This window comes from Coregonus clupeaformis, chromosome 37 (assembly GCF_020615455.1).
Source record: "Coregonus clupeaformis isolate EN_2021a chromosome 37, ASM2061545v1, whole genome shotgun sequence".
Lineage (NCBI taxonomy): Eukaryota > Metazoa > Chordata > Actinopteri > Salmoniformes > Salmonidae > Coregonus > Coregonus clupeaformis.
This window is the reverse complement of record NC_059228.1, coordinates 23,878,870-23,891,851: the sequence shown is the minus strand read 5'-3', so window position 1 is coordinate 23,891,851 and position 12,982 is coordinate 23,878,870. Positions and strand designations below refer to the sequence as shown.

Here is a 12,982-nt window from a genome sequence, read left to right as displayed (position 1 = left end):
GTTCCTGATAGAAAGTTCAGACATCCTGACCATTTGCTGCACACATTGTAAAGGAGGTACTATTGAACTCTCCTCCCAAGCAAATTAGTATTGATTGCAGTGACCTATAGGGTGCAACCTGTCTCCCTCTGGCATGACAGCTGGGTGGACCAGAGAATCAATCAGTCATAAAGCCTTTCTATTCATTTTAATGGAGACCTCTGTGGTGTCACTGAATCATTTCAGAACCAAAAATAGGCTAGCTTTGTACTCCCCTTAGTCTAGGGACTAATTTGGGTGTAGTAGATAGTGCTAATTGCCCAGAGAGTTATGCCAAGGTCTTGAAAACAGAAGTTAGAATAATTTGTAATGGAAATCTGTTTATTAGATAAGGCAACAGAACACTGTTGATCACATGACTCCAGGACCAAAGTCCCATCTTCTAGCTGGCATCGTTGTGGACACCATACCAGGACCAGTAAGTACTTGGATCAACTTCACACCACACAACCCTAACATTATATAGGTCGTTCCACGGAATTAGTGCCTTTTGCGTCCCTTTGATATTTTAAGTAGAAATTGTGCACCAATAAAATAAATGTAAAAGCCTGTTATATTAAATTAAGTGCCCTCTAATATAGACCACATGGAGAATTCAATAAATCAGATTTATGTTATGACAAAAGACTTGCTAAAGTGCCAAAATTCAGCATTTTGACATGTCCATTTTGATATGTCCGTCAACCCTGTGTCACCTCTAGGAAGATTTTAACCCCGTAATTTCTCCCAAGTTTTCACCATCATTGTAAAGCCCTAGTTATGTTGTTGCTTTGACAAGGTCATTTCTGAAGATTATTATTTATTTCATGTGATCAGTGATTCATTTACATCTGTCCCTCATTATAAAGTCAACCCTGTTACGTGATCAAAATTATCTTTTTAATATGGTGAAACTATTCCTTTTTTAAATATTTTTTTTCAAAAGAAACATTGAACATCAAATAGTCAATTCATAGTGTAAAAGCAGATGAGCTGGTTCTACTCTTTTTTGTGGTGGAAAACTGAGTGGGTCAAGCATAACACGTCAACCTTGTCATCCATAGATAGACAGGCTAGAAATGTTTTTTTGTTGTGAAGCTTGCATTCAATTGCCCCTCCCTGTTGGTTTTATGGCTGATTTAAGATGAAATCGTAAACCCTGTTACATTATTTGGCACTTACTACAGTCGTGGTCAAAACTTTTGAGAATGGCACAAGTTATTGGTCTTCACAAAGTTTGCTGTTTCAGTGTTTTTAGATATTTTTGTCAGATGTTACTATGGTATACTGAAGTATAATTACAAGCATTCCATAAGTGTCAAAGGCTTTTATTGACAATTACATTAAGTTTATGCAAAGAGTCAATATTTGCAGTGTTGACCCTTCTTTTTCAAGACCTCTGTAATCTGCCCTGGCATGCTGTCAATTAACTTCTGGGCCACATCCTGACTGATGGCAGCCCATTCTTGCATAATCAATGCTTGGAATTTGTCAGAAATTGTGGGGTTTTGTTTGTCCACCCACCTCTTGAGGATTGACCACAAGTTCTCAATGGGATTAAGGTCTGGGGAGTTTCCTGGCCATGGACCCAAAATGTCGATGTTTTGTTCCCCGAGCCACTTAGTTATCACTTTTGCCTTATGGCAAGGTGCTCCATCATGCTGGAAAAGGCATTGTTCATCGCCAAACTGTTCTTGGATGGTTGGGAGAAGTTGCTCTCGGAGGATGTGTTGGTACCATTCTTTATTCATGGCTGTGTTCTTAGGCAAAATTGTGAGTGAGCCCACTCCCTTGGCTGAGAAGCAACCCCACACATGAATGGTCTCAGGATGCTTTACTGTTGGCATGACACAGGACTGATGGTAGCGCTCACCTTGTCTTCTCCGGACAAGGTGTTTTCCGGATTGCCCCAAACAATCGGAAACGGGATTCATCAGAGAAAATGACTTTACCCCAGTCCTCAGCAGTCCAATCCCTGTACCTTTTGCAGAATATCAGTCTGTCCCTGATGTTTTTCCTGGAGAGAAGTGGCTTCCTCGTTGTCCTTCTTGACACCAGGCCATCCTCCAAAAGTCTTCGCCTCACTGTGCGTGCAGATGCACTCACACCTGCCTGCTGCCATTCCTGAGCAAGCTCTGCACTGGTGGTGCCCCAATACCTGCAGCTGAATCAACTTTAGGAGACGGTCCTGGCGCTTGCTGGACGTTCTTGGGCACCCTGAAGCCTTCTTCACAACAATTTAACCTCTCTCCTTGACGTTCTTGATGCAATCTTACTAGCAGCAATTTCCTTGCCTGTGAAGCCCTTTTTGTGCAAAGCAATGATGACGGCACGTGTTTCCTTGCAGGTACAGTGGGGGGGGAAAGTATTTAGTCAGCCACCAATTGTGCAAGTTCTCCCACTTAAGAAGATGAGAGAGGCCTGTAATTTTCATCATAGGTACACGTCAACTATGACAGACAAATTGAGAAAAGAAAATCCAGAAAATCACATTGTAGGATTTTTTATGAATTTATTTGCAAATTATGGTGGAAAATAAGTATTTGGTCACCTACAAACAAGCAAGATATCTGGCTCTCACAGACCTGTAACTTCTTCTTTAAGAGGCTCCTCTGTCCTCCACTCATTACCTGTATTAATGGCACCTGTTTGAACTTGTCATCAGTATAAAAGACACCTGTCCACAACCTCAAACAGTCACACTCCAAACTCCACTATGGCCAAGACCAAAGAGCTGTCAAAGGACACCAGAAACAAAATTGTAGACCTGCACCAGGCTGGGAAGACTGAATCTGCAATAGGTAAGCAGCTTGGTTTGAAGAAATCAACTGTGGGAGCAATTATTAGGAAATGGAAGACATACAAGACCACTGATAATCTCCCTCGATCTGGGGCTCCACGCAAGATCTCACCCCGTGGGGTCAAAATGATCACAAGAACGGTGAGCAAAAATCCCAGAACCACACGGGGGGACCTAGTGAATGACCTGCAGAGAGCTGGGACCAAAGTAACAAAGCCTACCATCAGTAACACACTACGCCGCCAGGGACTCAAATCCTGCAGTGCCAGACGTGTCCCCCTGCTTAAGCCAGTACATGTCCAGGCGTGTCTGAAGTTTGCTAGAGTGCATTTGGATTATCCAGAAGAGGATTGGGAGAATGTAATATGGTCAGATGAAACCAAAATATAACTCTTTGGTAAAAACTCAACTCGTCGTGTTTGGAGGACAAAGAATGCTGAGTTGCATCCAAAGAACACCATACCTACTGTGAAGCATGGGGGTGGAAACATCATGCTTTGGGGCTGTTTTTCTGCAAAGGGACCAGGACGACTGATCCGTGTAAAGGAAAGAATGAATGGGGCAATGTATCGTGAGATTTTGAGTGAAAACCTCCTTCCATCAGCAAGGGCATTGAAGATGAAACGTGGCTGGGTCTTTCAGCATGACAATGATCCCAAACACACCGCCTGGGCAACGAAGGAGTGGCTTCGTAAGAAGCATTTCAAGGTCCTGGAGTGGCCTAGCCAGTCTCCAGATCTCAACCCCATAGAAAATCTTTGGAGGGAGTTGAAAGTCCGTGTTGCCCAGCGACAGCCCCAAAACATCACTGCTCTAGAGGAGATCTGCATGGAGGAATGGGCCAAAATACCAGCAACAGTGTGTGAAAACCTTGTGAAGACTTACAGAAAACGTTTGACCTGTGTCATTGCCAACAAAGGGTATATAACAAAGTATTGAGAAACTTTTGTTATTGACCAAATACTTATTTTCCACCATAATTTGCAAATAAATTCATTACAAATCCTACAATCTGATTTTCTGGATTTTCTTTTCTCATTTTGTCTGTCATAGTTGACGTGTACCTATGATGAAAATGACAGGCCTCTCTCATCTTTTTAAGTGGGAGAACTTGCACAATTGGTGGCTGACTAAATACTTTTTCCCCCCACTGTAGCCATGGTTAACAGAGGAAGAACAATGATTTCAAGCACCACCCTCCTTTTAAAACTTCCAGTCTGTTATTCTAACTCAATCACCATGACAGAGTGATCTCCAGCCTTGTCCTCGTCAACACTCTCTCATGTGTTAACGAGAGAATCACTGACATGATGTCAGCTGGTCCTTTTGTGGCAGGGCTGAAATGCAGTGGAAATATTTTTGGGGGACTAAGTTCATTTTCATGGCAAAGAGGGACTTTGCAATTAATTGCAATTCATCTGATCACTCTTCATAACATTCTGGAGTATATTCAAATTGCCATCATAAAAACTGAGGCAGCAGACTTTGTGAAAATTTATATTTGTGTCATTCTCAAAACTTTTGACCATGACTGTATAGTCCGTTTTTATATAACCTGTTCAGATGGGAAAACTTGTTTTTTATAAAGTTGAACATGTGCTCTTTATGACATAATGTTAAAATTAGGTGAAATCTATTTTTTTACACTTCTCACCTAATTGGTGGAACGACCCTAATGTGATCAGAAGACTAATATGGGTCTTCATTGGTCCATCCTTATATTATGTGTTCAGTGAAGTAGTTGGGTTGGAGCTCACTGGTATGTATGGGCCTTACCAATGGTTGTAGGTTTAACTGCATTTGTGGAGCTCATTGGTCACTAAGCAGTATGTCTAGCAGTTAAAAGTTTAACCCCATTGTTATTTACCTCTCTCCCCTCAGGCCTTTATCATTGAGGATGAGGAGCTGACACGCTCTCTTCCTCCCAACCCCTTCAGTGAGCTGACAGAGAAGGTTCTAGAAGAGTATAAGAGTGTTTTGGAGCGAAGGCAGCTGGGCCAGGATGGTATGATTCTCCCCTATCTCATTACAAATATCAACACTGTCATGATGAAGATAATTTAATTCCCACCTCTGTTATCTACAGTAGTGCTGCTGTATTTGTGTTGCTGAATCTGTGATGACTAGGGCCCAAAGTTCTACCTGGCCAGGTCACATGGTCAGGATAAAACTCCAGGCCCTATTGATAACCCTTGAACTTTGAACTTGCAGATGCTGATGATGTCACAGACGCAGATGAGATGACAACTTTTGACGAGTCCACCATCTCACTGTCCCTGTCTCCACTCATGTCTCCAGTCAAAGGTATAGTCTATTTTATAAGAAAGGAGCAAGACCATTGTGTCCAATAAAGTTTCCATGAGAAGCTTAATTCCTAAATCAGGGCATTCCTTCTCTTAAACATTGAATTGGTTATAATCCATTGAGTTTTGGAAAGGGTGCACTACAGACAAACTTGTCATCTTCATACTTCCAGTAAAGGAGTATTGTTTTTTGAAGTGTAATAGTGCTTCATGCACCAACTCTTCCTCACTGACTTGGATTCTTCCTGTTAACAGAGATCATATCCAATGGGAAAGACTATATGGAAGAACTGGAGGAGAAACTGAACATCAAGGTATCCAAGATCAGTGTCAGTGCTACAGAAACGGTTGAAATCTCCATAACAGAGAAATCAGGGGGAGACAAGACCCCTGAGAGCCAAACCAAGTCCCCCAAGAAGAAGAAAAAGTTTCGCACTCCCTCCTTCCTAAAAATGAATAAAAAGAAGGAGAAGGCTGAGGCCTAGAGGGAGAGACGCAGGAGAAAGACAGGTCAGCTTGTTTGGTATGAGATGAGATCATAGGATGAGATGCGTTCCTTAGAGAGGAAATGTATGAGTCACTAAGATCTTAATAGATCTCCAGCTTTTGGGAGGGAGCAACTGTGACAATAAGCCTGTTATTACAATCTTCTTATTACTCAATCACTTCCTCTGAGGGCTCGACACATGAATAGTAGGCATGGTGTTGAACATGTAGTGTATCAGCTTTATTGTTCTCAGTATCTACTATAGCCAATTCGCCATCGTGTAATCAAAACACATGATAATATATAGCTACAGAAACTCATTTTTTAAAATATGAAACACTGAAATACCACATTTAACCTGCTATGTATTTGTGGTCAGATACGTTTTCCAGTCGGCTCATCATTGAATGTACAGTAGCCCATAGTTGAAGGTAAGACATGTAAATGTCATGAGGCAGTGTTAAGTGAATGTTGTATCCTGGTGCCTGGACGTATTGGAATGTATATGAGGTCAAGCCTTAAGAAGTGTGGTTGGTTTGTATCTGGACCTAGTCATAATAACGCTGTCTTAGTTTTGGTAGATTTTTATGAGTAGGATAAAGTATGGGTTGTAGTAGTGTTTATGATTATTCAGTATTCGGGTAACATTTTGATATACACTACAGTACATATTTGTGTTCTTAATAATCATTTTGTTATACATAATACTTTTAACAATGCAAGACAGAGAAGGCTATTTTAGTTAGGCATGTTTTGCAGAAAGTTTTATTTATGCCAGTGATATTATTTTAGTGGTTGCTGCTTCATTATTGTGACTAAATGGACTGAAAGTATGATGATTAGTAAAATCTCCAATCTCTATTAGCTCAATATTGCTGAATACGTTTTATCACATTCACAGATATTTAGGCATGGATATCATATGACTGAAAGCTAAATTACAAATGTAATGATATGAGATAGCTGGGCCTAGAGTGTATTCGAAAGTATTTAGACCCCTTGACTTTTTCCACATTTTGTTACATTACAGCCTTATTCTAAAATGGATAAAATACATATTGTTCCTCATCAATCTACACACAATACCCCATAATGACGAAGCAAAAACAGGTTTGTAGAAATTGTTGCAAATGTATAAAAAATACAAAACTGAAATATCACATTTACATAAGTATTCAGACCCTTTACTCAGTACTTTGTTGAAGCACCTTTGGCAGCGATTACAGCCTACAGACTTCTTGGGTATGACGCTACAAGCTTGGCACACCTGTATTTGGGGAGTTTCTCCCATTCTTCTCTGCAGATCCTCTCAAGCTCTGTCAGGTTGGATGGGGAGTGTCGCTGCACAACTATTTTCAGGTCTCTCCAGAAACGTTCGATTGGGTTCAAGTCCGGGCTCTGGCTGGGCCACTCAAGGACATTCAGAGACCTGTCCCGAAGCCACTCCTGTGTTGTCTTGGCTGTGTGCTTAGGGTCGTTGTCCTGTTGGAAGGTGAACCTTCGCCCCAGTCTGAGGTCCTGAGTGCTCTGGAGCAGGTTTTCATCAAGGATCCCTCTGTACTTTGTTCCGTTCATCTTTCCGTCGATCCTGACTAGTCTCCCAGTCTCTGCCACTGAAAAACATCCCCACAGCATGATGCTGCCACCACCATGCTTCACTGTAGGGATGGTGCCAGGTTTCCTCCAGACGTGATGCTTGGCATTCAGGCCAAAGAGTTCAATCTTGGTTTCATCAGACCAGAGAATCTTGTTTCTCATGGTCTGAGAGTCCTTTAGGTGCCTTTTGGCAAACTCCAAGCTGGCTGTCATGTGCCTTTTACTGAGGAGTGGCTTCCGTCTGGCCACTCTGCTATAAAGGCCTGATTGGTGGAGTGCTGTAGAAATTGTTGTCCTTCTGGAAGGTTCTCCCATCTCCAAAGAGGAACTGGAGCTCTGTCAGAGTGACCATCGGGTTCTTGGTCACCTCCCTGACCAAGGCCCTTCTCCCCCGATTGCTCAGTTTGGCCGGGTGGCCAGCTCTTGGTGGTTCCAAACCTCTTCCATTTAAGAGTGATGCAGGCCACTGTGTTCTTGGGGACCTTCAATGCTGCAGCATTGTTTGGTACCCTTCCCCAGATCTGTGCCTCGACACAATCCTGTCTCTGAGCTTTACAGACAATTCCTTCGACCTCTTGGCTTGGTTTTTGCTCTGACATGCAGTGTCAACTGTGGGACCTTATATAGACAGGTGTGTGCCTTTCCAAGTCATGTCCAATCAATTGCATTTACCACAGGTGGACTCCAATCAAGACTCGAAACATCTCAAAGTTTTTCAATGGAAATAGGATGCACCTAAGCTCAATTTCGAGTCTCATAGCAAAGGGTCTGAATACTTATGTAAATACGTTTTTTCTGTTTTTTATTTTAAATAAATTTGCAAAAATTTCTAAAAACCTGTTTTCGCTTTGTCATTATTGGGGTATTGTGTGTAGATTAATTTGATCAATTTTAGAATAAGGCTGTAACGTAACAAAATGTGGAAAAAGTCAAGGGGTCTGAATACTTTCCGAATATACTGTATATAAGGCTATGAAATGTTACATGAATGTTTTGTGTATGTGAAAGATTTGTTGAGACAGTATTTTGATAGATCATTTGAAGGTTGATTAGGCCATACAAATGTAATAAAATGTTTAACAGATGCCCCTCTTCACATTTCTCAAAAATTAAATAGAAATCTGACAAATTGAATAAAGAAATGAAACACTATAGCAAAAAACAATGTCCTGAAGATTCCAGTAAAGAGATACACAACTTCCTCTCGGATTATGTCTGAACTATGCCTCTTTTTGCCTCCCCAAGATGCTAAAATCTCTTGAATAGGTCGCCAGGTGTTAAACTAAGGTCACTATAGAATTTTAACAAGAGGGAGTCCACTTTTCAAAAACATTTAATTACATTTGTATGGCAGTATGTTATAAAAAGCTGTTCTCTGGACGCAAGTTAAACCTAAAGACAAAGTCAAACATGCAGAGATGGTATAAATCAAGGATTGGATTTATCCCAGTAAGCAATGTGAATGGTTTGCTTCGATCCAAAAGGAGAAACATGGTTTTCCTTTGTAAATACTATGTTTTGTGAAGCTGTTTTAAATGCAATACTGAAATTAAGGTTGATCAATTTGCAACGGTCGCTTTAACATTTATTTAGTATCAGTTTATGGTCTGTTGAAGTATTACAAGCTTAGATGCATATACCCAGTATATGGTGTTCACATTCCCAGTTTGTAACTTGCATTACTAATGCTTATATTGTCCTCGTCATCGTTTGTTTGAATTGCTTTTCTATTGACTGAGCTTTTGTAATATAACTTGTGCTCTGTATCGCAGCTTCATAGAATTTCATTACATTCCTTAGGAAATTACATTTCACAAGATGTAATAAAAACAGCTTGCGTTTACGTGACTGTTTTATTTTACCATGGTCCATTGTTGATTGAAACATACAGTATTGCTTGCATTCTTTTAAATATTTTTGCATTCTTATGTCATTAAATAATGCAACAAACATTGACATACACTGAGTGTGGAAAACATTATGAACACCTGCTCTTTCCATGACATAGACTGACCAGGTGAATCCAGGTGAAAGCTATGATCCCTTATTGATGTCACTTGTTAAATCCACTTAAATCAGTGTAGATGAAGGGGATGAGATGTGTTAAAGAAGGATTTTTAAGCCTTGAGACAATTGAGACATGATTGTGTATGTGTGCCATTCAGAGGGTGAATAGGCAAGACAAAATATTTAAGTGCCTTTGAACGGGGTATGGTAGGTAGTAGGTGCCAGGTGCACCGGTTTGTGTCAAGTACTGCAACTGCAATGCCGTTTCCCATGTGTATCAAGAATGGTCCACCACCCAAAGGACATCCAGCCAACTTGACACAACTGTGGGAAGCATTGGAGTCAACATGGGCCAGCATCCCTGTGGAACACTTTTGATACCTTGTATAGTCCATGGCCCGACGAATTGAAGCTGTTCTGAGGGCAAAAGGGGGTGCAACTCAATATTAAGAACGTGTTCTTAATGTTTTGTCCACTCAGTGTATATCTGGCTGTATGAGACCCTCTCCAAACCCAAATGGGAGCACCAACCAGGGGTGTATTCTGTGATGTTAGATGTCAGAATATTGCAGATGGAAATGTAATGAATAGAGCTGCCTATTATTTGTAGATACTTTACAGTCAATCATGTTGGTTCTATTTAACACTTTTCGATCTGAACATTCTATAATGTTGCATCCTCCTATCAACAGGCTCCAGGTAGAATACTCCTGGCAACACCCACACGCATACAATACCCCAGGTAATAAGGCTTTCATTTCCTAGAAGACACAGCAGTGTGCTAGAAAATGGTGGTATCACCCAAAAAAACAATGCATCTTCCTGATTGATAATTGTCTGTGAAGACCTTTCTATATTCATTCGGTCTATTGCTTTAGTGCCTGAATAGAGGTTGCCATGGTAATCTAATGAGAGGGGCCATGGAGACAAAGAGGGGATTTGCCGTCCGACAGGTGTTCCTGTAAGGGGTGTGAGACAGGATCATACCACCACCCTCATCTCAGGATGTGACAGACTGACTATAATTGGGAGCGAGATGCCCCTGCGTTAAGCAGTATCTTAAATTATTCTTAAAGTAGTCAAAAAAACATTTGTAATCCCGTTTTATTTGGAATTGATATAAGACGCATATTTGTATGCTCTAGTGAACCACACAATAAGTGACAGGCAAACATGGAGGATTAAATCATTCAGAATGTAATGCAGAAAAAGTAGGTGACAAGATTTCTAAAGTTTTCTGAACAACAACCCCCGCTTTGTCTGGAGTACAACGCTTTGTGTTCAGCAGCTCTTCCAGCTCCTGCCTGAGTTAATGAGTGTTAATGGGAGGAGGAGTCGGTGGTGGCATGCTTTAAGGAACAGGTGACACACTGGCCTGGTGGAGTGACCGTCTGCTGTGACCTCAGGGCAAAGAACAACCATTGTGTTCAGACAACAGGCACAACTGCATAATACCTCACTACAGACAGACATAGATAGCATCTCAGATCAGATGACCACCATGGCATGTAATAACATAGTCATATATAGACAATATGTTCCAATAAGGTCAGATAGGAAATATCTTACTCTTTAAATGTAAAATACAATATCTTAGAATACTTACACAATATTTCACTTTGTGTACCAGTTTTGAGAACAGTCAGTCAGCAGACAGTATGTTAGAAGCAATGCCCTCCAAGGCCCACCCATGGCTGCACCCTTGCCCAGTCATTTGAAATCCATAGATTAGGACCTAATGAATTTATTTATTCATATTTATACTGTATGAACTGTAACTCAGTAAAATATTTTAAATTGTTGCATGTTGCGTTTATATTTTTGTTCAGTATAACTTATTTCTGGTCACTATGTGATGATAGCATTTGTTATTAGTCAGGAGACACAATTCCAATCAAAATGTGACCTGCATTAGAAAAATCTGCCACATTATGTCTGTGCACGCTGAAATAGACAATGTTAGTAATTTGCACATGCTTACTATCTATAGTTTTCCTTCCTCTTTAAGAACACACAGCTTGCTGTTCAGAACATTACATGCAATACACTCCCTACTGAGGGTAACCATAGGGACTGCTGGTTTGACTGACACACACACACACACACACAACGTGTGACTTTGCCTCCTCTGTGACAGCCGAGCCACTGGTGTAATCCTCAGGCTTTTCAGATTACTCCAGTTGGGTTCACATTCTACACCATCCTACAGTGGGTCAGTTTTCTATGTTGTCTGTGTCAAAGCAGAGAGCTGACAGTCTGTCCACTAGCCCAGTCTGTAATATGGACAGGACATTCTCTAGTCTAGATGAAATCCTCACCCTCTCTGCTCTATGAGTGTTCTTTGAATTTGCATATTAATTAATGGTTAGTAAACAAAGTGTATTTCATTCCAATAAGAAACAGACAGCAGAATACACCTGGTTAACCTCACTACACAGCTGACCATCCCTAAGCATGCGTCTCAGCGAGCCAACAAATATAGTTAATAACAATGGATTGCACCGAGCAAGTCCAGGCAAGGGACAGAATGTAGGAAAGGCCTGCTAAAGAGTGCTAGCTGAGATAGTTTTTCTAAAGAATAGCTCAGCCTCAGTGTTTCACACAACGTGTTATACTAAAAGGCCTAGACTATTCGTACCTAAACCCAGTACTCATACACTTTCAACATGAGCATCTGTCTCACTCACTTTCTCTAATTGTGTGTGTGCACGTTCGTGTGTCAGTCCTTGCCAGCCGGCTGAAATAGTCCGTGGGAGGGTGTTCTCTCTCCCAGGCGTCAGCCACAGCCACAGCCACGGCCACCTTCTGCAGTGTGGCAGCCATCTGCGGCACAACACAGGCTCACACGCATGGATGCCCCCCAAAAGCCAGCCCCTCTACCCTCTGTCCTCCTCCTTCCTTCTCTGCCAAGGAAAAAATGACTTCTTAATCAGTCAAAGGCACAATAGTAATAGACCGTCCAACTAGGAATTAATTCAATTTCAAAGTAAGCTTTATTGTAGAGCTCTGGGGCTTTCAATTTTAGATGGTGAAATATAGTCATTTCATGGTATCCTATATACAGTTGAAGTCGGAAGTTTACATACACCTTAGCCAAATACATTTAAACTCAGTTTTTCACAATTCCTGACATTTAATCCTAGTAAAAATTCCCTGTCTTAGGTCAGTTAGGATCACCACTTTAGTTTAAGAATGTGAAATGTCTGAATAATAGTAGAGAGAGATTTATTTCAGCTTTTATTTCTTTCATCACATTCCCAGTGGGTCAGAAGTTTACATACACTCAATTAGTATTTGGTAGCATTGCCTTTAAATTGTTTAACTTTGGTCAAACGTTTCGGGTAGCCTTCCACAAGCTTCCCACAATAAGTTGGCGAATATTGGCCCATTCCTCCTGACAGAGCTGGTGTAACTGAGTCAGGATTGTAGGCCTCCTTGCTCATACACGCTTTTTCAGTTCTGCCCACAAATGTTCTATAGGATTGAGGTCAGAGCTTTGTGATGGCCACTCCAATACCTTGACATTGTTGTCCTTAAGCCATTTTGCCACAACTTTGGAAGTATGCTTGGGGTCATTGTCCATTTGGAAGACCCATTTGCGACCAAGCTTTAACTTCCTGTCTGATGTCTTGAGATGTTGCCATCTATTTTGTGAAGTGCACCAGTCCCTCCTGCAGCAAAGCACCCCCACAGCATGATGCTGCCACCCCCGTGCTTCACGGTTGTGATGGTGTTCTTCGCCTTGCTAGCAACCCCCTTTTTCCTCCAAAC

The 12,982-nt window shown here is 41.2% G+C and overlaps 1 protein-coding gene across 2 annotated transcripts in view; it reads left to right on the top strand.

Annotated features, from left to right (window-relative positions):
* The window catches only part of LOC121553381 (gamma-adducin-like), a 32,582-nt gene extending 25,916 nt beyond the window's left edge, over positions 1–6,666 (top strand). For both annotated transcript variants that reach the window (XM_041866445.2, XM_041866444.1), the window contains exons 12-15: positions 368–457; positions 4,700–4,823; positions 5,030–5,122; positions 5,377–6,666. In XM_041866445.2, the coding sequence (XP_041722379.1) occupies positions 368–457; positions 4,700–4,823; positions 5,030–5,122; positions 5,377–5,606 (537 nt within the window). In that variant the 3' untranslated portion in view covers positions 5,607–6,666. The remainder of the gene's footprint in view (positions 1–367; positions 458–4,699; positions 4,824–5,029; positions 5,123–5,376) is intronic.
* Positions 6,667–12,982: the final 6,316 nt, after the last annotated feature.